Source organism: Amphibalanus amphitrite, unplaced genomic scaffold (genome assembly GCF_019059575.1).
Source record: "Amphibalanus amphitrite isolate SeventyFive unplaced genomic scaffold, NRLGWU_Aamphi_draft 000000F_arrow, whole genome shotgun sequence".
In the NCBI taxonomy this organism is placed as follows: Eukaryota; Metazoa; Arthropoda; class Thecostraca; order Balanomorpha; family Balanidae; genus Amphibalanus; species Amphibalanus amphitrite.
In genome coordinates this window covers 2751207-2773849 of record NW_024881498.1, presented here as the reverse complement: position 1 = coordinate 2773849, position 22643 = coordinate 2751207, and the positions used below count along the sequence as shown (strand labels likewise).

Genomic DNA, 22643 nt, shown 5'->3' with positions numbered 1-22643 from the left:
GTTCGAATCCTGGGAGCGCCGCGTAATTTTGGCTAGAATTGAATGATGTAGATTCTTGAACGTTTGCATAATCAATTATTAATAGCTAATTGAATGTATCTGCCCACTAATCGGCCCCTAAAACCTGTTATTTAAGAAATTTAATAAATGAATGTCACGTGCGCGTCACGACTGCCAACCTTAAGCGCTACCATATTCTAGTTTGAACTAACTTTTTGCTAGTCCCGACCACATATAGTAGGTTTTCTAGTAGTAATACTAGAAATTCCTACCAAAGTTCGTCCTACCCTTCACTCAATATACCCTGGCCGCGGCAGCCATTATTCGACGCGTGACGAACCGTGGCGCGGATGGACTGGTGGTTTTCGTTCAAAAACTGAATAAAATGCGTTCAAATGTGGTTAATAGCAATGTGCCACTGAAAAAAGTGATAATAATACCCAAAAAGCAGCATTCAAACCGCTTACAATAAGAAATATAGGACGGTAAACTTTAATTCGCGCCACTTTCGCCTCCTGCAGCTCCTATTTTCTTGTTGCGCAAAACTGAAAGATTTTGCGCGTGCCGACGTCACATATGTGACGTCATACGCCGAAGGGCGGAGCCTGGCACCCGAGAGACCCCTACTGCGCATGCGTGGTGCAAAATTTTGCAGTAGGATGCGCTGCCCGAACAGGGCTCGGGAGCGCCGGTAACAAGGCATGCTGCTGGTCCAATGACATTTTCATGCCTGAGCTCCAGAGACACTCCCAAAACGTCAGAATTTTGGCAGATGGTCCATCCAGCATTGATCCTGCTATTCGCACCATTTTTTGTCGCCAGAAGCCTGCTGGTGTCATGATTTGGGCTGCCGTCGCATTCGACGGCACAAAAGGAACCTTGGTCTTCATCAAGGAGGCTGTGAAAGTGAATTAACAGGTTCAAGCCCATCTGCTGGAGGAACATGTTTTGCCTTGGGTCACTCAGTCGTTCAGAGACGGATACGCCCAGGGTATATTGAGTGAAGGGTGGGACGAAATTTGGTAGGAATTTCTAAAATAACTACTAGAAAACCTACTATATGTGGTCGGGACTAGCAAAAAGTTAGTTCAAACCAGAATATGGTAGCGCTTATGGTTGGCAGTCGTGACGCGCACGTGACATTCATTTATTAAATTTCTTAAATCGAAAGAAAATTCATCGATCTATCATTTCAGACTAAGAACCATTGATTCCTCCAAAGGTTGACCGAGATATCGCTCGCCGAAAACAGGCCATTTAACATGTAAACCATAGGCGTAGGAACAGGGGGGGCCAGGTGGGCAAGTGCCCACCCACTTTTCGAGGTGGGGGGGCCAACCATGTGTTTTGGCCCACCCACTTTTTACTCGAGGCCCCTCGTTTCGATTTGAGAGGACGTCGTCACCTTTCAGAATAAACAAACTCGGTAAAAATAAGTTCCACGAATCCCCACGCACGGACTCCAGGGGGCCGTGATGGATCCAAGGAGGCCCTCTGTTCATACTTGTCAGTCGAAGCCCCTGAGACTAATGGCCTGAGAGTCCCTAGTGGATTTGAGGAGGCCCCAATATCCACACTGGTCTGGGGAGGCCCCTGACACTGGCGGTCTGGGAGGCCCCTCTATCCACACTAGTCAGAGGTCTGAGGGTGGTCTGGGAGGCCCCTCCATCCACACTAGTCAGAATAGGCCCCTGACACTGGCGGTCTAGCCGAGGCCCCCTACCCTCACTAGTCAGAGGAGGCCCCTCTATCCTCAATAGTCAGAAGAGGCCCCTGAGACTGATGGTCTGGGAGGCCTATCCATCTACACTGTAGTCAGAGGAGGCCCCTGAGACTGATGACCTGAGAGGCCCTTATAATCACACCAGGCAGAAGAGGCCCATGAGACTGATGGACTGAGAGGCCCTTCTATTCATACTGGCCACAGGAGACCCCCAAAACTTTCGGTCTGGGAGGTCCCTCAATCCGGCACCAGTCAGAAGAGTCCCCCGAGACTGATGGCCTGGGAAGCCCTTATATTCACACTAGGCAGAGGAGGCCCCTGAGACTGATGGTATGAGAAGCCCTCATATTCACACCAGTCAGAAGAGGCCCCCGAGGCTGATGGCTGTGAGGCCCTTCTGTTCATATAACTGGCCACTGGAGGCCCCTGAAACCGGTGGTCTGGGAGGGCCCTCTATCCACACTAGTCAGAAGAGGCCCCTGAGACCGATGGTCTGAGAGGCTCTTATATTCATACTGGCCACAAGAGGCCCTGAGACTGATAGTCAGAGAGGTCCACTCCTAATGAATCTGAGGGGGCCCTCTATCCACATTTACACTTTTCTAGGGAGGCCCCCGAGACTGATGGTCTGAGAGGCCCTTTTATTTATACTGTCCACAGGAGCCCCCTGAGATTAGTGGTCTTCTATTTTTGGCTCTTCTATTTTTTATACTAACCAGAGGAGGCCCCTAGGATTGATGGTCTAACAGGCCCTTCTATTTATACTAGCCAGATGAGGCCCATGAGACTGATGGTCTGAGAGGCCCTTTTATTTATACTGTCCACAGGAGCCCCCTGAGATTAGTGGTCTGAGAGGCTCTTCTATTTTTATACTAACCAGAGGAGGCCCCTAGGATTGATGGTCTAACAGGCCCTTCTATTTATACTAGCCAGATGAGGCCCATGAGACTGATGGTCTGAGAGGCCCTTCTATTCAAACTAGGCAGATGAGGCCCCTGAGAATGATAGTCCGAAGAGCCATGCGGCGGCAACTGGCCGTGGCCATATTTCGGCTCGGTAGGGCCCCATAGAGCTCATGAGAGCACCTCAAGGGCTCCTAAGTAGACACGCTTATCCCCATAAGGGTGCCACGCCGACTTCTGAAGGCTCATTGTAGGCATCTATGGGCCCTTTCCGGCCTCTAACGGCTCCACCCGCCTGTGATGGCTCCACCCAGTGTTTATGAGCGCAACACAGCGGCGCCTTTGAGGGTCATACTAGTGTCTCTTAGGGCCCTATATCGGTGGCTCTGGGGGCCCCACACCGGCGCCTCTGTGGGCCACACTGAAAATAAATTAACACCCGCGTGCCGATGACACGAAAATAAGCACCTTGAGATGCACAGGTGTGGTGCACCACACCTGTGCATCTCAAGGCTCTATAGGTACGTACATCTGAAGGCCCCACACCGACACCTCTGAGGGCCCCACACCAGTATCTCGGAGCTCTGAAGGCCCCACACCGGTGACTCTGAGGACTCACCGGCTCCTGAGAGCACCAGGTTGATGTCTAACGGCTCCACAAGGCCACTGAAGGCACCACTGAAGCTCTCACTGAGCTCTTATGTCCATGTACCGGCCTCTGAGGGATTTAAGCCAGCGCATTCATAGCTCCACACCAGCAATTGTAAGGGCTTCACACTGAAGTATCTGAGGGTTCCACACCGGTGTCTCTAAGGGCCACATACCGGCATCTCTGAGGGCCCCATACCGGAGTCTCCGAGGGTCCACATCTGGCGGGCACCTATCAGCAACTGAAGGTCCCACACTGTCGACTCCGAGAGCCCCATCTGCGTCTGGGAGCACCATGCCGTCTCTAAGAACCACAGCGGCTCTTCCGTACGAAAGATGGGCGTCTGCATGCCAAAGGGGAGCGGTTCTGAGACAGTAGGGCACCTACGTGCAATAGAGGGGCGCCTATGAAGCCCATAGGGGCGCCTCAATGCGAAAGAGGGGCGCCTCTGAGGCCTACATATATGGGCGTCCACATGCAATAGAGGTCTGCAAGCAATTGATCAATGTCATGGGGGTGCATTCATAAGAAACAGGGGTGGCCGCGCCGGCATGGCAAAGAGAGGCGCCTTCAAGTGTCCATAAAAGAGAGACGCCTATGATAGGCGCACGTTGTATGCGACAACGGGGCGACTGTGGGACATATAGCCGGTCCCGTAGCTCAGTTGGCTAGAGCGTTGGACTCCGCGTGGTGAGAGCACGCGTTCCCGGTTATGAGTCCGGGTTCGAAGCGCGACGGGCGCTCGACATTTATGGGCCTCCTGACAGGTATGGTTGCGGTTTGTGGCAGGCCGTAGCCAGGCGAAGTCAGCGAGGGGACCGGCCGTGCGCGGCTTTGTGCGCACGTTAAACTTTGGACTCTAAATTCTGCCATAGCACCGGAATTGCGCGATCGGAGGGTAGAGGGCAGGGTCATCGCAACAAGCTTCGCTTAGCGGTGGCTCTGTCCTTGTGAATCCTTCCCATCAAAAGGTTCGGACTAAATTTATAAAAAAAAAATATAGGGATGTCTCTGATGACTATACAATATACATAGGGCGCTTATATGCCAAAGAGGGCGCCTATGAAGCTAATGGGGGCACCTGGGAAACGAGGAATACATTTGTGTAAGGGTTTTCAGGGGTCATGCGCCGTTTGAGGCAAATAGATTCTAAAGAAAATCGGAGGGGGAATAAGTTTTAAAAATGGTGCTGACTTTCCGCACTGTTCGCTTAAGCGGTTACGCCCCTGGGTACATCTGCCCAATCTCAGAAGCTAGCTTTGGAGGTCATACTTGACAGCAGCCAGCAGGACGAGGCAAAAGTTGGAGGCCCCTGAAAATAGGAGGCCCCCAGGAAAAGGAGGCCCCTTGACAGGGTGGCCCACCCACTTTTCATGACGTTCCTACGCCCGTGATGTAAACCCTATGGGCTGGTAGGAAATGTACGCCGTGGAACAGCAGTGCTACCAACTAACTTCGGCGCGGGTCGGATACGCCTTCGTTCAGGACGGTGCGCCGCCGCAAACGGCCAATATCGCTCAACCGTTGTGGAAGACCCACATGCCTGGGTTCTGGGCAGTGTTCGCCACGGGCCCCAAAATCCCCAGCCCAGCCCGGCCCGGGCCCATGGGTTCAGAGCCCGGCCCAGCCCGTAGCCCGCTCTTGGCAAATATGTCCAAGCCCAGCCCGGCCCGGCCCGTCAAAAATAGCAATCTAGTTATTGTCTTAGTCTATTGCTATAATAAGCATGATTGATTACACTATTTTGAGAACAATTCAAATTGCATGAATATTAACATGGCAATCATGACTCCCTTCTTTTCAATGAATATAATCATTTCAAGTACCTATGGCACAAATTTTTACAGTAACAGCAAGCACCTCAGTCAATTAGGTCATGATTATACACCTATAAAAAGTTTACATGATTATATTAACTACATTCTATAAGTAAAGTTATCTTGCAAGCTGATGTGTGTGAACATTATCATGCATAATTGGTGATTCTAATGCATACTTGAAGGAAGTATTTGCAACTTACTCTATACTTCCCAGCACTTACCAGCAGAAAAAAAGCTTGACTTATGGGAATTCAGTAGGCGGAACTATGGTCAAGCGTACCCATTTTCGGGAACGCATTTTCGTTCCCATGTTTGGGAACGATAAACCCAAATATGGGAACGCCATGTAGGCATTATTTAAAACAAGAAAAAGAACCGTTAAATGACGTCCAAAAAATAAAACGATCGTGAACCGCCTGATATTTGTCTCAATATTGTTGGGAAAGAGTTTGATATTGTAAGGCCCATCGTAGTTTCAAATCGTTCCCCTATTTCTAAAGCAGTCCATCATCCGGGCCGCGAGCCCAAATTTGGGAACGCTCTCGTACACTGGCGCTGCAAGCGTTCCTACTTCCTTATTATGGGAACGGCGTACCCAAAATTGGGAATGATTTCACAGACGCCTTTCAGGGGCTCTTTTCATTAACAAGCATCACGTCCAACGCCGCAAATTATTGTTAAAGGGACTATCCCACCTTCTAAAATGTTGTTAAAACCAGTTAAATTGTGCCCGACAATTCGAGGAGACGAGGAAGACGATCAAGGCAGTGCGAAATCATGAGATCGACGTCATCGGGGCGGTCCGCCCGGTCGGGGGTGAAGCAACCGCGGGTCAAGCAGAAAAGACTGTGACGGACAGCAACCGGCTCACAGCCATCGAAGATCATATTCGCGGGCTACACGAGTCGATATCGGCCATCACAATGGCGCCGAAGACGACAACTGATGCGAGTAAGTCTCGCCGACTTCCCCGGTGCTACCGCTGCGAGCAGCCGGGTCATTTTCAGCGAGACTGCCCCGAGCGTAGCCGTGGTTCACCTAGCGTCAGATGCTTCGGCTGTGGAGAATTGGGTCACCTCAAGCGACACTGCCCCATTTCATTGCCGTCGACAAGGGATGGGCGCGCGCTGCCGCTCTGCTTATGTTGCGGGCAGCAGGGCCACTGGATGGCGGGGTGCCAATACTTCCAGGGTGGCAGCACTGGCGGAGGCCACTCCGAGACAAGAGCTGCTGATCCCCGGCGGGGCGCCGGTGCGCATCAGGAAAACTGAACCGGACTGGAGCCGTGGGACAGGTCCCAGTCCTCTCGAAAGCGTCCCCACTCACGGCGTCGGCCGTTCGGGTCGTCATTCACGGTGCTCCGACATGGGCGCTGGTGGACACTGGTGCCGACTTCACCATGATGCGAAGAGGATTTTATGAGGGGAACCCAGCACTCAGAGCAATCCGGCTCAGCCCGAGCGCGCGCAATGCTATCGGAGCGGGAGGTACCTCCCTCCAGGTAGTTGGTGAGTTGGAAAACCTCTCATTATGCATTGATGGAGTCAGCTTCCGATGCCCGGTAGTGACCGTGGCAGACGACCTCGTGTACGACGTGATACTAGGTCGCGACTTCACGTGCATGCATCGCACGGTCATCGACGACGACGCTGGCTCATTCAAGATTGGAACCATGAGCGTTCCCCTGCCGATCCGGGAGCAGGTTCGACCAAGACGTGCGCGAGTGCGATTACTGTCGAACGTCGTCATTCCAGCACGGTCAGAGAGCGTGGTAGCCGGTAAGCTGGAGAGAGTGGACGGCGTGCAGAGTGATGAAATGGGTGCAGCCGGGATATTCGAGCCATCAACCGTAGCGGAGCGGGAGGGACTCCTGACTCCAAGGGCTCTGGTCGTTGCAGACGACGACGGGTGCGTCTCGATCATTTTGACAAATGTTGGGTCTGAAGAAGTCCGTGTTCTCAGAGGCAGTGACCTAGGGACATTTTATGATGCTACAAACGAGAAGGACTGCGAGTACAAGTTGTGCCTGGCTGCAGACGGAGGCGTTGAGGACAGTGTTATGTTAAAAGATTCCGTTTCGCACGACGTATATTTTAACTAAACGGACTCAGAGCAGAAAAACAAGAGCATCGCGGCGACATCCTCGCGTCACCGCGTCCCGTCTCTCAAAGGCCTTCACACTCCCCAGCAATTGGCCACCGGGCGCTGACGAGTGACGTCATCTGACGTCACTCGTCGGCCAGCGGCGCAGAGCGCCGGCGGACAGTGGCCCTCAACGTGGTTCTCAAACCGCGACACCACACCTCCCCCCAAGACAGGAGCACAGTACGCAATTGACGAGCGACTGTCTAACAAAACATAAGACAAGATTTTGTGCAAAATTAGAACAAACATTTGTCACGGTTCACTCAACGCAGCCAGGAGACACACAACGCACAGTGAAATTCGACAAAGTGACTATGCTGCAACCGTGATTAAATCACTTTTCTCGCCCGTCTACACGGTACAAGCTTATGTATATGATGCACGGCTGGGGTCGACCTGCAAGCGATCGGGCGGGCGGCGCGCGCGCTGTCGGCTTCCGTCATAGACGGCCGTCACGGGGTCGGCCGGGAACCTGACTGACCGCGGGGTGACCCGTGGGGTTGAATGGGGTGTGTCAGTGACCGGGTCGGGGTCAGGCGGGGACGTGCCCTCCGGCGCCACAGGAGGGGGCGGACGGGTGGGAGCCGGCGGAAACGGGCGCACAAATCGTCGGTTTCGCCACAGGATGCAACCGCTCGGCAGCTTGATCAGCAGGTCACGGCGCCGTCCGAGACCGACCACGGTGCCGAGCTGCTCCCAGCGGCGAGACACCGGGCTCTGCACCGTGACGGAGGAGCCGAGCGCCGGCGGAGTTATCGGCTTTGCGTGGCGGTCATATGAGGCTCTCGATGCGTCAGCGGCCACCTCAGCGCGAGCGTCGCAGTCGTCTGCCGCGCGCTGCCACTCGGGAGCGAACGCTCTGTGATGGGCGACGACGGCGGACCGGAGCGGGCGGCCGTACAGCACTTGGGCGGGCGAGCGGCCGTCCGAGCGCGGAGTGTTCCGAATTTCGAGGAGTCCGCGCGCGAAGTCGTCTGAGTCCAGGTTTGCAGCCGCCTCAGACTTCTGGATGAGGCGCTTCACAAGCTTCACGGCCGCCTCCGCGTGGCCGTTAGATTGAGGGTAGTGCGGCGTTGAGGGGCGGTGAATCACTCCCCACCTGTCCAGGAAGTCTCGTGTCACACGGGCGGTGTACTGGGGGCCTTTATCACTTCTCAGAACACACGGTACACCAGTGGATGCAAAAATCTGGCGGAGATGACGGATCAGGGTGCGGGCAGTGGGATCGCCAGGGCACGAGGCTACGATTGGCCAGCCTGAGAGACGGTCTACGTACACTAGGTAGTTATGACCAGCGTGAGAAAAGAAATCAGTCGAGACAGATTCAAATGGTCGAGAGGGCGCGGGGTCGGAGCTCATCGGTTCGCGCTGACGGCTGGGCAGGTAGGTGCGACAGGGCGCGCACGACTGGACGACATTGGTCACATCTCTGTCTATCCCCGGCCAGTACACCGTCTGACGAGCGCGCCGCTGGGTTCGGATGATGCCCTGGTGGCTGTCGTGCAGACGGGATAGCACCTCCCGTCGCAGGCGGCTGGGGATGACCAGTCGGGGCCCGCACACCAGCAGGCCGTCCTCGAGCGCGAGTCGGTCCCGGACGGGCCAGTAAGGCCTCAGGTGGGGGGCCAGATCTGCCCTCTCGTTCGGGAAGCCGTCCTGAACCACCGCACACAGCGCCTGGTACTCCGTGTCGGTGCGGGCGGCGTCTCGGAGCCGGGTTAGCATGGCATCTTCCACCGGGGAGACGCGAGTGCCGTCCGGCTCGGTCTCGGCCAGTGACCGGACCAGCATACAGCGGATCTGGGGTCCGATCTCCGCGCTGTCGTCCTCGTCTTCTGCGGCCGCCGCCGCCGCCGCCGCCGCCGCCGCCCGCCGGTGCGGCGACTGGCCCGACATCTAGCGGCCAGCCCGTGGCGTCTCGCCTGACCTCTAGTGGCAAGACCGCGCGGCCCGGCGATGCGCCGACCGTGCGCGGTTCCCCGCCGCCGCCGCGTCCGGGCGGCCGTCCGGAGCGGCCGGAGCCTGCGAAGCCGGCGAGCGCAGGGATGGACGACCGCCCCTCACTGCCTACATGGGACCCGGCGTGGGGCGATCCCACAGAGGAGCAGATCGGTGAGCACCGTGCCGCACTGCTGCGTGCCTTTCCCCGTGTGTTTAACTCTGACCCTCCGCTGCGGCAAATGACAGGCGGCCCAATGCACATCGAACTGATCCCAGATGCACGACCTGTCGCACTGACTGCTGCTAGGAACATTCCCTATGCGTGGCGTGACGATATCAAACATCAGCTGGACGAGTTGGTGTCTCAGGGTGTGATCGCCGCTGTTGACTACCCTACTGAGTGGTGCCATCCGATTGTGCCGGTGTCGAAAAAACCCAACCCTGACGGCTCCGACGCCGGTGTCCGTCTCTGTGTCGACCTGACGCGGCTGAATCGCTATGTCCGCCCGCCCACTCACCCATCCACATCACCTCATGACGCTGTGTCGTCTATCGAGCCGGGCTCGCGATTCTTCACCACTCTCGATGCCAGGTCGGGCTATTTTCAGATCCCACTCGCTGAGACCGACCAAGATCTCACCTGTTTTATCACCCCGTTCGGGCGATATAAGTTCCTGAGGGCTCCGATGGGCCTCTGTTCGAGTGGCGCTGAGTACAACCGGCGGGGAGACGTCGCCCTGGCCGGCATCACCCGCACCGCCAAGGTCGTGGACGACATCATCGCCTCTGATGCGGACTACACGGACCATCTGCATCACGTGATCAAAATCCTGGAGCGCTGTGACGAGCACGGGATCACGCTGCACCCGCTGAAGATGAGGTACGCCGCCGGCAGCGTGGAGTACTGCGGGTACCGCCTCAGCGAGTCCGGCTACACGGTGGACGACCGGAAGACGAGGGCGATAGCAGAGTTTCCCACGCCGTCAAACATCACTGACCTACGATCTTTCCTAGGTCTCGCCAATCAGCTCGGCCACTTTTCGCCGGACATCGCCGGAGCCGCTGAGCCGCTCCGTGACCTGCTGCGCCCGAGCCGCACCTGGCCAAGCACGACCAGGCCTTCAGCAGCGTCAAACAGAAGCTGGTGGCCCCGCCTGTCCTGGCGTTCTACGACCCCGGCAAGCAGACGGCTCTGCAGACTGACGCGTCACGGCTTAACGGACTGGGCTATGCCCTCATGCAGCTGCACGGCACGAACTGGAAGCTCGTCCAGTGCGGCTCGCGCTTCCTCACGTCCTGCGAGACAAGATACGCCGTCATCGAGCTGGAGATGTCGGCCGTCACGTGGGCGGTCAAGAAGTGCCGCCAATTCCTCGCCGGCCGCCCGTTCGAGGTAGTCACTGACCACCGGCCGCTGGTAGCGATCCTCAATCACAAGTCACTCCCGGAGATTGAGAACCCGAGGCTCCAGCGGCTCCGAATGAAGCTACTGGACTACCAGTTCACCACCTCGTGGCGGCCCGGCCGGCAGATGGTCATCCCGGACGCCCTGTCACGTGCCCCGGTGGACGCGCCGGCCGCAGAAGACGAGGACGACAGCGCGGAGATCGGACCCCAGATCCGCTGTATGCTGGTCCGGTCACTGGCCGAGACCGAGCCGGACGGCACTCGCGTCTCCCCGGTGGAAGATGCCATGCTAACGCGGCTCCGAGACGCCGCCCGCACCGACACGGAGTACCAGGCGCTGTGTGCGGTGGTTCAGGACGGCTTCCCGAACGAGAGGGCAGATCTGGCCCCCCACCTGAGGCCTTACTGGCCCGTCCGGGACCGACTCGCGCTCGAGGACGGCCTGCTGGTGTGCGGGCCCCGACTGGTCATCCCCAGCCGCCTGCGACGGGAGGTGCTATCCCGTCTGCACGACAGCCACCAGGGCATCATCCGAACCCAGCGGCGCGCTCGTCAGACGGTGTACTGGCCGGGGATAGACAGAGATGTGACCAATGTCGTCCAGTCGTGCGCGCCCTGTCGCACCTACCTGCCCAGCCGTCAGCGCGAACCGATGAGCTCCGACCCCGCGCCCTCTCGACCATTTGAATCTGTCTCGACTGATTTCTTTTCTCACGCTGGTCATAACTACCTAGTGTACGTAGACCGTCTCTCAGGCTGGCCAATCGTAGCCTCGTGCCCTGGCGATCCCACTGCCCGCACCCTGATCCGTCATCTCCGCCAGATTTTTGCATCCACTGGTGTACCGTGTGTTCTGAGAAGTGATAACGGCCCCCAGTACACCGCCCGTGTGACACGAGACTTCCTGGACAGGTGGGGAGTGATTCACCGCCCCTCAACGCCGCACTACCCTCAATCTAACGGCCACGCGGAGGCGGCCGTGAAGCTTGTGAAGCGCCTCATCCAGAAGTCTGAGGCGGCTGCAAACCTGGACTCAGACGACTTCGCGCGCGGACTCCTCGAAATTCGGAACACTCCGCGCTCGGACGGCCGCTCGCCCGCCCAAGTGCTGTACGGCCGCCCGCTCCGGTCCGCCGTCGTCGCCCATCACAGAGCGTTCGCTCCCGAGTGGCAGCGCGCGGCAGACGACTGCGACGCTCGCGCTGAGGTGGCCGCTGACGCATCGAGAGCCTCATATGACCGCCACGCAAAGCCGATAACTCCGCCGGCGCTCGGCTCCTCCGTCACGGTGCAGAGCCCGGTGTCTCGCCGCTGGGAGCAGCTCGGCACCGTGGTCGGTCTCGGACGGCGCCGTGACCTGCTGATCAAGCTGCCGAGCGGTCGCATCCTGTGGCGAAACCGACGATTTGTGCGCCCGTTTCCGCCGGCTCCCACCCGTCCGCCCCCTCCTGTGGCGCCGGAGGGCACGTCCCCGCCTGACCCCGACCCGGTCACTGACACACCCCATTCAACCCCACGGGTCACCCCGCGGTCAGTCAGGTTCCCGGCCGACCCCGTGACGGCCGTCTATGACGGAAGCCGACAGCGCGCGCGCCGCCCGCCCGATCGCTTGCAGGTCGACCCCAGCCGTGCATCATATACATAAGCTTGTACCGTGTAGACGGGCGAGAAAAGTGATTTAATCACGGTTGCAGCATAGTCACTTTGTCGAATTTCACTGTGCGTTGTGTGTCTCCTGGCTGCGTTGAGTGAACCGTGACAAATGTTTGTTCTAATTTTGCACAGAATCTTGTCTTATGTTTTGTTAGACAGTCGCTCGTCAATTGCGTACTGTGCTCCTGTCTTGGGGGGAGGTGTGGTGTCGCGGTTTGAGAACCACGTTGAGGGCCACTGTCCGCCGGCGCTCTGCGCCGCTGGCCGACGAGTGACGTCAGATGACGTCACACGTCAGCGCCCGGTGGCCAATTGCTGGGGAGTGTGAAGGCCTTTGAGAGACGGGACGCGGTGACGCGAGGATGTCGCCGCGATGCTCTTGTTTTTCTGCTCTGAGTCCGTTTAGTTAAAATATACGTCGTGCGAAACGGAATCTTTTAACATAACACTGTCCTCAACGCCTCCGTCTGCAGCCAGGCACAACTTGTACTCGCAGTCCTTCTCGTTTGTAGCATCATAAAATGTCCCTAGGTCACTGCCTCTGAGAACACGGACTTCTTCAGACCCAACATTTGTCAAAATGATCGAGACGCACCCGTCGTCGTCTGCAACGACCAGAGCCCTTGGAGTCAGGAGTCCCTCCCGCTCCGCTACGGTTGATGGCTCGAATATCCCGGCTGCACCCATTTCATCACTCTGCACGCCGTCCACTCTCTCCAGCTTACCGGCTACCACGCTCTCTGACCGTGCTGGAATGACGACGTTCGACAGTAATCGCACTCGCGCACGTCTTGGTCGAACCTGCTCCCGGATCGGCAGGGGAACGCTCATGGTTCCAATCTTGAATGAGCCAGCGTCGTCGTCGATGACCGTGCGATGCATGCACGTGAAGTCGCGACCTAGTATCACGTCGTACACGAGGTCGTCTGCCACGGTCACTACCGGGCATCGGAAGCTGACTCCATCAATGCATAATGAGAGGTTTTCCAACTCACCAACTACCTGGAGGGAGGTACCTCCCGCTCCGATAGCATTGCGCGCGCTCGGGCTGAGCCGGATTGCTCTGAGTGCTGGGTTCCCCTCATAAAATCCTCTTCGCATCATGGTGAAGTCGGCACCAGTGTCCACCAGCGCCCATGTCGGAGCACCGTGAATGACGACCCGAACGGCCGACGCCGTGAGTGGGGACGCTTTCGAGAGGACTGGGACCTGTCCCACGGCTCCAGTCCGGTTCAGTTTTCCTGATGCGCACCGGCGCCCCGCCGGGGATCAGCAGCTCTTGTCTCGGAGTGGCCTCCGCCAGTGCTGCCACCCTGGAAGTATTGGCACCCCGCCATCCAGTGGCCCTGCTGCCCGCAACATAAGCAGAGCGGCAGCGCGCGCCCATCCCTTGTCGACGGCAATGAAATGGGGCAGTGTCGCTTGAGGTGACCCAATTCTCCACAGCCGAAGCATCTGACGCTAGGTGAACCACGGCTACGCTCGGGGCAGTCTCGCTGAAAATGACCCGGCTGCTCGCAGCGGTAGCACCGGGGAAGTCGGCGAGACTTACTCGCATCAGTTGTCGTCTTCGGCGCCATTGTGATGGCCGATATCGACTCGTGTAGCCCGCGAATATGATCTTCGATGGCTGTGAGCCGGTTGCTGTCCGTCACAGTCTTTTCTGCTTGACCCGCGGTTGCTTCACCCCCGACCGGGCGGACCGCCCCGATGACGTCGATCTCATGATTTCGCACTGCCTTGATCGTCTTCCTCGTCTCCTCGAATTCTTTAAGTCAGTGTGGATACGTTTTGGCTGATTAACCTCTCTTGCAATTGCGTGTCACGGAGGCCACAGATGAATCGGCCGCACTGGAATCCCTCCATAGCGCTGTGTTCGCTGGGCAGAGCCGGCTGGGCCAGCCCACTCAGCTCTCTGATCCTGGCTGAGAAGTCTTCAACAGACTCCGAAGGTGACTGGCAAACTCGGTTGAGTTCGGCATGAGCCTGCAACGTGCTTATTTGCCGACCGAACCGACTTTTCAGTGCTTCAACCACCCTGCCGTAGTCCTTCCGTGACTCTTCGGTGAGTGACGCGAATGTGTCCAGTGCGACTCCACCCAAAAGACCCACCATAGCCGCCAGCCGGTCCCCGGCTTTCATGCTCGCCGTCTGAGCTTCGAATCGGCGGAACCATTTCTGCCACACTTCCCCCGACTCTCCACTAAATTTCGAGGCTCTTGAAAGGTAAATGGTAGATAAATCCATATTTTGTTATACTGAACTCTACTGGAGAGAACCTCTCATCACCCAAAGTTTTTACTCACCGGCTCCGTCCACCTTTTCCACCGTGAGCTTGCGTAGGCCGTCACAGAACTCTCACAGCAATCTTCTTTCATATGCAGCCCATTTACGTTATTGGTCCTACCGACCGCGCCAAAATATGTTGGGGCCAAGTAAAGCTGCATATACCACGACACGGTGTATTGTGCTTCCAGCGACCGAAGACCAAGCACGGACACGGCGACCCGCCGACTGACCCAGTCCGGTCACGGTCGCGCCCTTATATAACCACGGCACAGAGCGCATGCGCGGTGACCGCCGCCACCGCGCGGCGGTCAGGCGGCTCGCCGGCCGGACGGCCGGGCCGCCGACCCATCCTGTTCCACGGCCCCACACGGCCGGTCCGCGGTCACAATATCCCAACACAACCTAGATAGATAGTGGTTTCTGAACCTCGCCGCAAACTTGGCTATCTCAACTCAAACCCCATGTTAAAGGTGGGATAGTCCCTTTAACGCAACAATCATCAGATGACCTTTCCGGCAAGACCGTCGCATGTTTCGCCCCGTCTTCTGGGCTTTTATTCCCGTCGATCTCGCTGCGGGCACGCCCCCCTCTGCAGGATTACGTAATTCACAACGCTCAGCGATGTTCAACAAGGTCTTCCATACCTATATCCACCGTCCGTGCCGAGGGTGGAGACATGTCAAGCACCTGTCTGTTTATCACCGATAGTTGACGATAGTGGTGTCAATCGGTTACCGAAAATTTCGGTTACCGAAAAGATATGCTGACCGATTTGGTAATCGGTCGGTCAGGCCCCCCAAAAATCGGACACTTTCGGTCACCCTGCCAGTGAAACCATTTTCAAAAAGAGAAAGTATTCCATTTTTGCCTAGTTAAAATGAAATTTATTGGGATGTTAATGATAGAGTTGCAAAATTTCCCCCAAATGCCAAATGCCACATTTTGGCAACTTCATTAGCCAACCCACCAAGCAGGCAGCAGCCACCCATTGTCCAACCACAACTACAAGCAGGCTGATATTGACTCAGTTGGCCCCACAAGTACACACAATTTTGAAACTCTATTCCAGTCTAACTGTTAAAATTTCACCTGTAATCAAAGAAGTATTGCCTACAAAAATCATTATACAGTCATCAAAAATGCAAGGACAAAAATAACTTGAATTACTGAAATGCGTTTCTGAAGACTGGACAGTTAGCACTTAGCACTTCGCAGTGATCACATTTACATTTCACAGGTGTTCTACTATCCCACATTCTCCTTAAATATTGCAGGTACCAACCAAATGTTTCACTTTCAAATCTAGATGACCACAACATAAAAACATAGGAATCTTGACAAAAACTACATCGGCCCATGTCCGATTTCTGGAATCTTCCACATTCCAAACACAAGGAAGGATTTCGAAACAAATGCGCCATAACAGAGACTTCAAACCAGCTGATAAAGTTGCTGCAAAAAAGTTTTGGATTGTTACATGCTGCCTCGTGAATTATTTTATTGATATAAATGATCCAACACGATATTGAATTCTAATGAAATCAACATTGTGAGTGTAATTCACTACAAGAAAATTAATTTCCCTTCAATAATTCGACCAAAAGGGCATATAAATAAATATTACGTCATCAACATACATCCTTTCGTTACGGAAGAGAGGATCTTAAAAGCCAATCCTTGGTTCTTCTATTACTTTTTGCGCCACTTTGGCGCCACTTTGTAGGCATTAATTTTGTCTGCATATTTTGTTTTCTTGTAAAGATAAGACAAACAAGAGATAAGACAAAGTGCCTGTGTGATGAATTTTCATTTCATTTTTGGGACAAAATTCAAGCTCAGAGCTACCTAATACCTGCCTTTTCAGCTGGATTTTCAGTGTCAAATTATTTGTAGAGTATCTCAGACCACATCTCAAGACTCAAGGCAAGTTTCCAAGCAGTTTTGATGAGTTTTGTGGTGTTTTGATTCCGCCTTTTCTCCTAGGGAATGTTGTCATGAACATACCTATTACCAACCATTTGACTATACTAATTGATCGTGCTTTTGCAACATGAATGAGCATTCTTCCTTACATAGACCACAGTAGATTCTTGACAATTCTAATCAACTAAATCTGTGGAATGCTGAGGTCCATGTGTTGCTACCCTCAGCAATGTAACTTCTACCACACCACAATATGTATTTTGCAGTGGCTAAGAATTGACTGAACTTGGACTGAAATGCCATTTCCCATTATTTTCCATCAGAATTTACCAAATATTTAAATTTTGGGGTAGAGTAATAGCAAATAGAAGTTCGGTCAAATTTCGGTCAAATTTTGGCTTGGGATGTTATCGGTCGGTATTCGGTCGGAAATTTTTCCCAAATTTTGGTTTCGGTCGGTATCGGTCAGACATTTTTTGGAAAATGACATCACTAGTTGACGAGTACAAGGAAGTATCCAAAAATGGGAACGCTGAATATGTTACGCCCTCAAAACACCTAGTCCCAATGAAAATCTAGTTTTTTCCTTTCTTAATGAGTGTAAGTGGCAAAAGGCCTGGTAGGATGGGCACGAGGAATGATCGAAATCAGCATAAAAATTATAAATAAGCCACACAGAGCGACCTATATAAGAGAAATTCCCTCCAAAACGATCATGCTTAGAAACACGGAAGACAAAAACCACGCGCATGACGCTCCTTCTAAAACAACGCTAAACAGCTAGCATTTAAATGAAATATGTCTTTCCGGGCTGATAAAATACAGCTGAATAATTTTCGACCACTTAAACTAAGTTTACAACAGTAGTTCGGTAAAATCACGCACGTTCTACGCGGTCGTCCGCCTCGACACCAAATGTCAACAATATTACCTCGGGACTGTCCGCGTGTTCGCTTGCATATGTCAGCATCTGGTGTCGCTAGTATGAAACTTCATAACCAGGCGAAAATTATTATACTTGACCTCAAAATGTAAAAAACGCTTCATTTTCCTTAAAATTGCATGTTAAATGTAGTGTAACCCATGTTTTCACCATTCCGTCATTTCAAAAAATCATTAAAAATATCATTCGACGGCCAATTTCCTTGTTCAACGGTCAGATTAAAGATAATTTTATAGAGACTTAGTAGATACTTAAATTAGCGTGCACTTTTTTGAGACGTGATGCACTAATGAGTTTTAAAGGGCGAACGGCCGAAAAATTACCTTCCGTTCTCATAAATGGGAACGCCCGTTCCCATATTTGGGAACTCCGCTCCCAAAAATGGGAACGTTCCTATATTTGGGTACTCATGACCAGGGCTGCGGAGTCGATGGATTTACGGCGACTCCGACTCCGACTCCGACTTTCAAAAACCAACTCCGACTCCGACTCCGACTCCGGGCAGAAATGTCGACTCCGATCGACTCCAACTCCCGACTCCGACTCCGCACACCTGGCAGGGCTGCGGAGTCGACAGATTTTCGGTGACTCCGACTCCGACTCCGGCTGGGGTTTCCAATATCGACTCCGACTCCGACTCCGACTCCGGTCAAAACTGTCGACTCCGACCGACTCCGACTCCGACTCCGACTCCGACTCCGCAGCCCTCCTCATGACCATAGTTCCACCTACTGAATTGATGAATCTGTCTGGGATTGACCTTGCTGTTAAATTCACTCCATTGATGCTGCAATATCAAAAGCCTGAGAAAGTATACAAAATAGGTGACACTAGCTTTAGCACTGTCTTCCAAAAAAGAGAAAATCCATCAATTTATCAGCAAAACTGAATTAATCTATTTTCAATTCATGCCCACGTGTCAACCGAATCTCTGTGTACAACTATCTGCTGCTTTCCTTGCTATTTTATGTTAGGCTCTTTTCAAGGTATAGATATCGCTAGCAGCGTAAGCAGAAAACATGGTAAGCTTGAAATGTCATTGGGTACTTTTGCGACTTTTACGCACCATCATCATCAATTGAAAATGAGCGAACACTTCTTGATTGTCGCAGCTGCGGCAGGTAGCGATTCTGACCAATTGTATAATAAAACATATATGATCAAGTTTTCATTTTGTTTTTCGTTCAAGTTTTCAGACTTCGTGATTTAGGTTTTATTTTTTATTCGTTTTATTTTGTTTTTCACCTTGATACTCACTTTAAAAACGTATTTATTTGATATATTGTTGTGTATACTACCTAGATGCCGCCACATAAACATAGCGCCATGATCGCAAATTTTGTTGAGAAGGGGCTGGTTTGTTGTGATTTATTTTGACAAATTTATGGACATTTAAAGAAGCTTTCATCGCGAAATACTCTGTAGAATTCCTCGTTACTTACAGTGTGCTTCGTGAGTATCATATATGGGCCAGAAATCAATTTGATATCTTTGTTCGGGGCCGAAATATTTACGAAAATAATGAGGTAAATCTCTCTGCCCCACCCTGTACACCGAATCGCGATTCCGGTCAAACATGGCCTCGAGAAATAGGTCACAGGTCAAAGGCCACGTGGGTCAGGGTCATGGAATTTTCAGAGTAGGTGTAAAATTGATCAACTAGAGGGTACTGAAAGTTTCGTCGCGATCGGCCGCATTTTGCGCGAGTTATTCGCGAAAAACCATGTGGGTCCATCCCAGGGTATATTGAGTGAAGGGTAGGACGAACTTTGGTAGGAATTTCTAGTATAACTACTAGAAAACCTACTATATGTGGTCGGGACTAGCAGAAAGTTAGTTCAAACTAGAATATGGTAGCGCTTATGGTCGGCAGTCGTGACGCGCACGTGAACTTCATTTCTTAAATTTCTTAAATAACAGGTTTTAGGGGCCGATTAGTGGGCAGATACATTCAATTAGCTATTAATAATTGATTATGCAAACATTCAAGAATCTACATCATTCAATTCTAGCCAAAATCACGCGGCGCTCCCAAGAATCGAACTCACGACCCTCGGATCCGTAGCCCGATACGCTACCGACTGTGCTACCGAGGACCGCGCGCCGATGATCGGAGAGGCGGATCGCGGGTGCTGGCGTGCAGAGAAATCTTTACCCTGTACGCCGTAGAAGATCGGCTGGGTTTCGTGAAAAATGGTAGAGGAATTGTCGAAAGAAAATTCATCGATCTATCATTTGAGACTAAGAACCATTGATTCCTTCAAAGATTGACCGAGATATCGCTCGCCGAAAACAGGCCATTTAACATGTAAACCCTATGGGCTGGTAGGAAATGTACGCCGTGGAGCAGCAGTGCTACCAACTAACTTCGGAGGGGGCCGGGTCCATCCGACCCCCCCCCCCCACACACACACACACATGCGGGGGTTAAACTGTGAAAGGCTCTTATCTGCGGTGATAAGGTCGATGTTGATCGCCTTCTGCCGAACATCGGCCTATGCACGATCTTTTCGTGCCCTCGCATTTGGCAGTTTGAATTCGCCGAACAAAACCTGAAGGAAAAGGCCTCATGGGAATAGGTTGAAAAAATGCAGTGGACGTCCCAGAATGTGTTGTTTGTTCTTGTTGGTTCTTGAGATGTTCGTAAAATACGTCACATCCTACTTCGCCCGAAGCCGTAAGCGCCGTGACGCATTGCCTTGGGACTGATTGTTAAGTTGCATGCTCACGGCGGGCTGTCATCAACTCATCTCTATAGGTGTCTTATCTGATCGATGAAATAATACAGGAATCCGTTATCTTTCTAGTTGAGGTTTATTTGCAATTGGGTCTACAGTGCAGGGATATTTCTATCTCGCACTCCTCTGAGATGCAAAGATAAGAATTTGTTATATCTGCATTCCTCTGAGATGCAAAGCTAAGGTCTCGAGGGTTCATAGCGAAAAAGCAAGAGTTCATGTGACGATGGGTCAATAACCGTACGACATTTTTAATGGCTGTTTATGGATGAAACTTATGAAATAAGCACAAACTACTCGGAATCTATTTTTACATAGATGAATGCATTTAAATATAATATTTTATTAATTAAGATTAAACCTCAATATAGAAAGATATAGGACTCTTCATGGCTCACTCGTGGAAGATCGGACACCTTTTCCTCGCGTGTTACAGAAAAACCACCCGCTTGGAAAGGATATCCTTATCTTCCACTCGGAGCCATGAAGAATCCTCTATATGTCATTCGAGTGTGTTTCATAATAGCTCTTCCGACTTTGACGAATATCAACAGTTCCGTAACAAAATTGGTAGTTCAGGTACAGACTGCAACTGCAGTTCTTTTGCAACTTATTCCTTAATCAGATGAGTACTTGTCATATATTTATTGGGCGTACGATATTGGCGTGCGAACGTAGGGGCCAAAAATGCGTGTCCACGACCGACTTCTTTTTAAGAGAAAAGAACCGCTAAAGCAGGAACCGATCCACCGACCTTTCGCTTGCCACACCGAGACTGTAACCACTCGGCTACAATTAACTGGTAGCCATATACAATTGAGAAAAGTCTCAACTCAAATCTACGATCTTCTGCCATACGATCTTCTCCTTTACGATCTTGTGTCCGGTTACCCACACGACTCAGCGCGACAACCCGCACCACTCGCCGGCAGTTACACTGTGAATGACGTTGGGCTAACGGAAATAATGCAAGTGTTTGAGCAATGTACAATCTAAATATTTCACTGTTTTTTTTTTTGCATTTCAGGCAAGGACCTGGATGAGAACGCTACTCAGCTTCCCGGCGGCTACTCCACCTTCAGCATGTCTGAAGCGAGCTTCGAGAGTGCCGTTGCCCGTCTCCGCGAGGACACGCCGGAGGGCCGTCCAGGGTCCGAGACCGCTGTGGAGCTTGGGCGGAACCAGCGCGTGAGGGAGCGTCCCAACATGAGGGAGGCCGCGCTGGAGCCCGGACCGAGTGACGATCGGAGGCAGCGTCGCAACATGAGGGAGGCCGCGGTGAAGCCCGGACCGAGTGACGGTCGGAGGGAGCGGGACGACCCCAGAGAGACCCCAATGGAGCCATGGCCAGGTGGGTGACGCCACGTGATCGCCTGAGGCGGTGGGGGAGGGGGGGGGGGTAAAATATTTTCGTCATTTAACCCGGCAGTTGCTGGGGTATTTCGCCACCCACCGTTTGCTGGGGGGGGGGGGGGCGTTAAACGCCCCCAGCCGATAACTCGAGAACCAATAGGCGCAGCGAAACGCACGAGGCGGCAAACGAAAGAGCGCAACGAGACGCTTCAGATGAGTACTTTTAAGTTGAATTTTGAGGTCACAGGTCGGGTCAAGGTCAGGTCAAACACCTGAAATCGGGCTTTCAGTGGCATGGACTTCAGGACTTCGCAATGGGCGCCTCTCGTCATAAACTCTGTCAAAACAGTGCACAATCCATCATATAAGGCCTACAAGAGTGTCAGCTCCATGTAGGGGTCAGTCAAGCATAGGTCAGGGTCAAGGTCAGGTCAACCGGGTAGGCACATATCCCCGAAAATCAAAACTGATATTCGCATCCTGTGGCACATGTTTTATAGGTAATTTGGGGCGTAGAACACGATGGTGACATTCATTTTATCATATGTGTACGTGTTTGGCCCAAAAAGTTCAATTTAAGAAATGCATGTGTCATGGTCGTGAAGAAGTCACGAGATATTGCCAAGATTCAGTTCAAGATTTTGGAAAATACGGAACGATAATCAATAATCGAAGATAGCCATTTGATTGTTCATGGTATTGGCAGTCTAATGGCGTTTACGGCATGTGTTTATGTCTATTCTGTGATTTTATAGATTATTTTGAACATATGCCGTTTTTGGTCGAAAACTCAGAAATCATGACGTCACTAAAACCTCGATATCTCAAAAATTTTCCGACCGATTTATTTGAAACTTTGTCACAATAAAGTTCAATCAATTCCCTACAGTTACTCAAAATTTGGCGCGCCTGCGGCGCGCCGTTTTTATGCTATGGCCCGGCGAAAAAAGTGGGGGCGTTTAACGCCCCCCCAGCAACTCGCGGGTTAATGCTCAATGCAATCGCTGCGACTTTTTGCAAGACCTTCTCCTCGTCGTTGTTTCTTGCTTTCAACGACTGGTCCCCGAGTGATGACTACCCTCACGCAAGATTGGATGAATGGAGCTAGCAATTAAGCCCAAAAAAGATATCGAAAATGTTACAAAACACTTCTTTTG

At 52.7% G+C, this 22643-nt stretch overlaps 1 protein-coding gene across 1 annotated transcript in view; it reads left to right on the top strand.

The window, feature by feature from the left end:
- The first annotated feature begins 21458 nt into the window (after positions 1-21458).
- Positions 21459-22643, top strand: part of LOC122394072 (sulfide:quinone oxidoreductase, mitochondrial-like) — a 98945-nt gene continuing 97760 nt past the window's right edge. Inside the window, exon 1 of the mRNA XM_043332121.1 lies at positions 21459-21484. Within this exon, the coding sequence (XP_043188056.1) occupies positions 21477-21484 (8 nt within the window). The 5' untranslated portion in view covers positions 21459-21476. The remainder of the gene's footprint in view (positions 21485-22643) is intronic.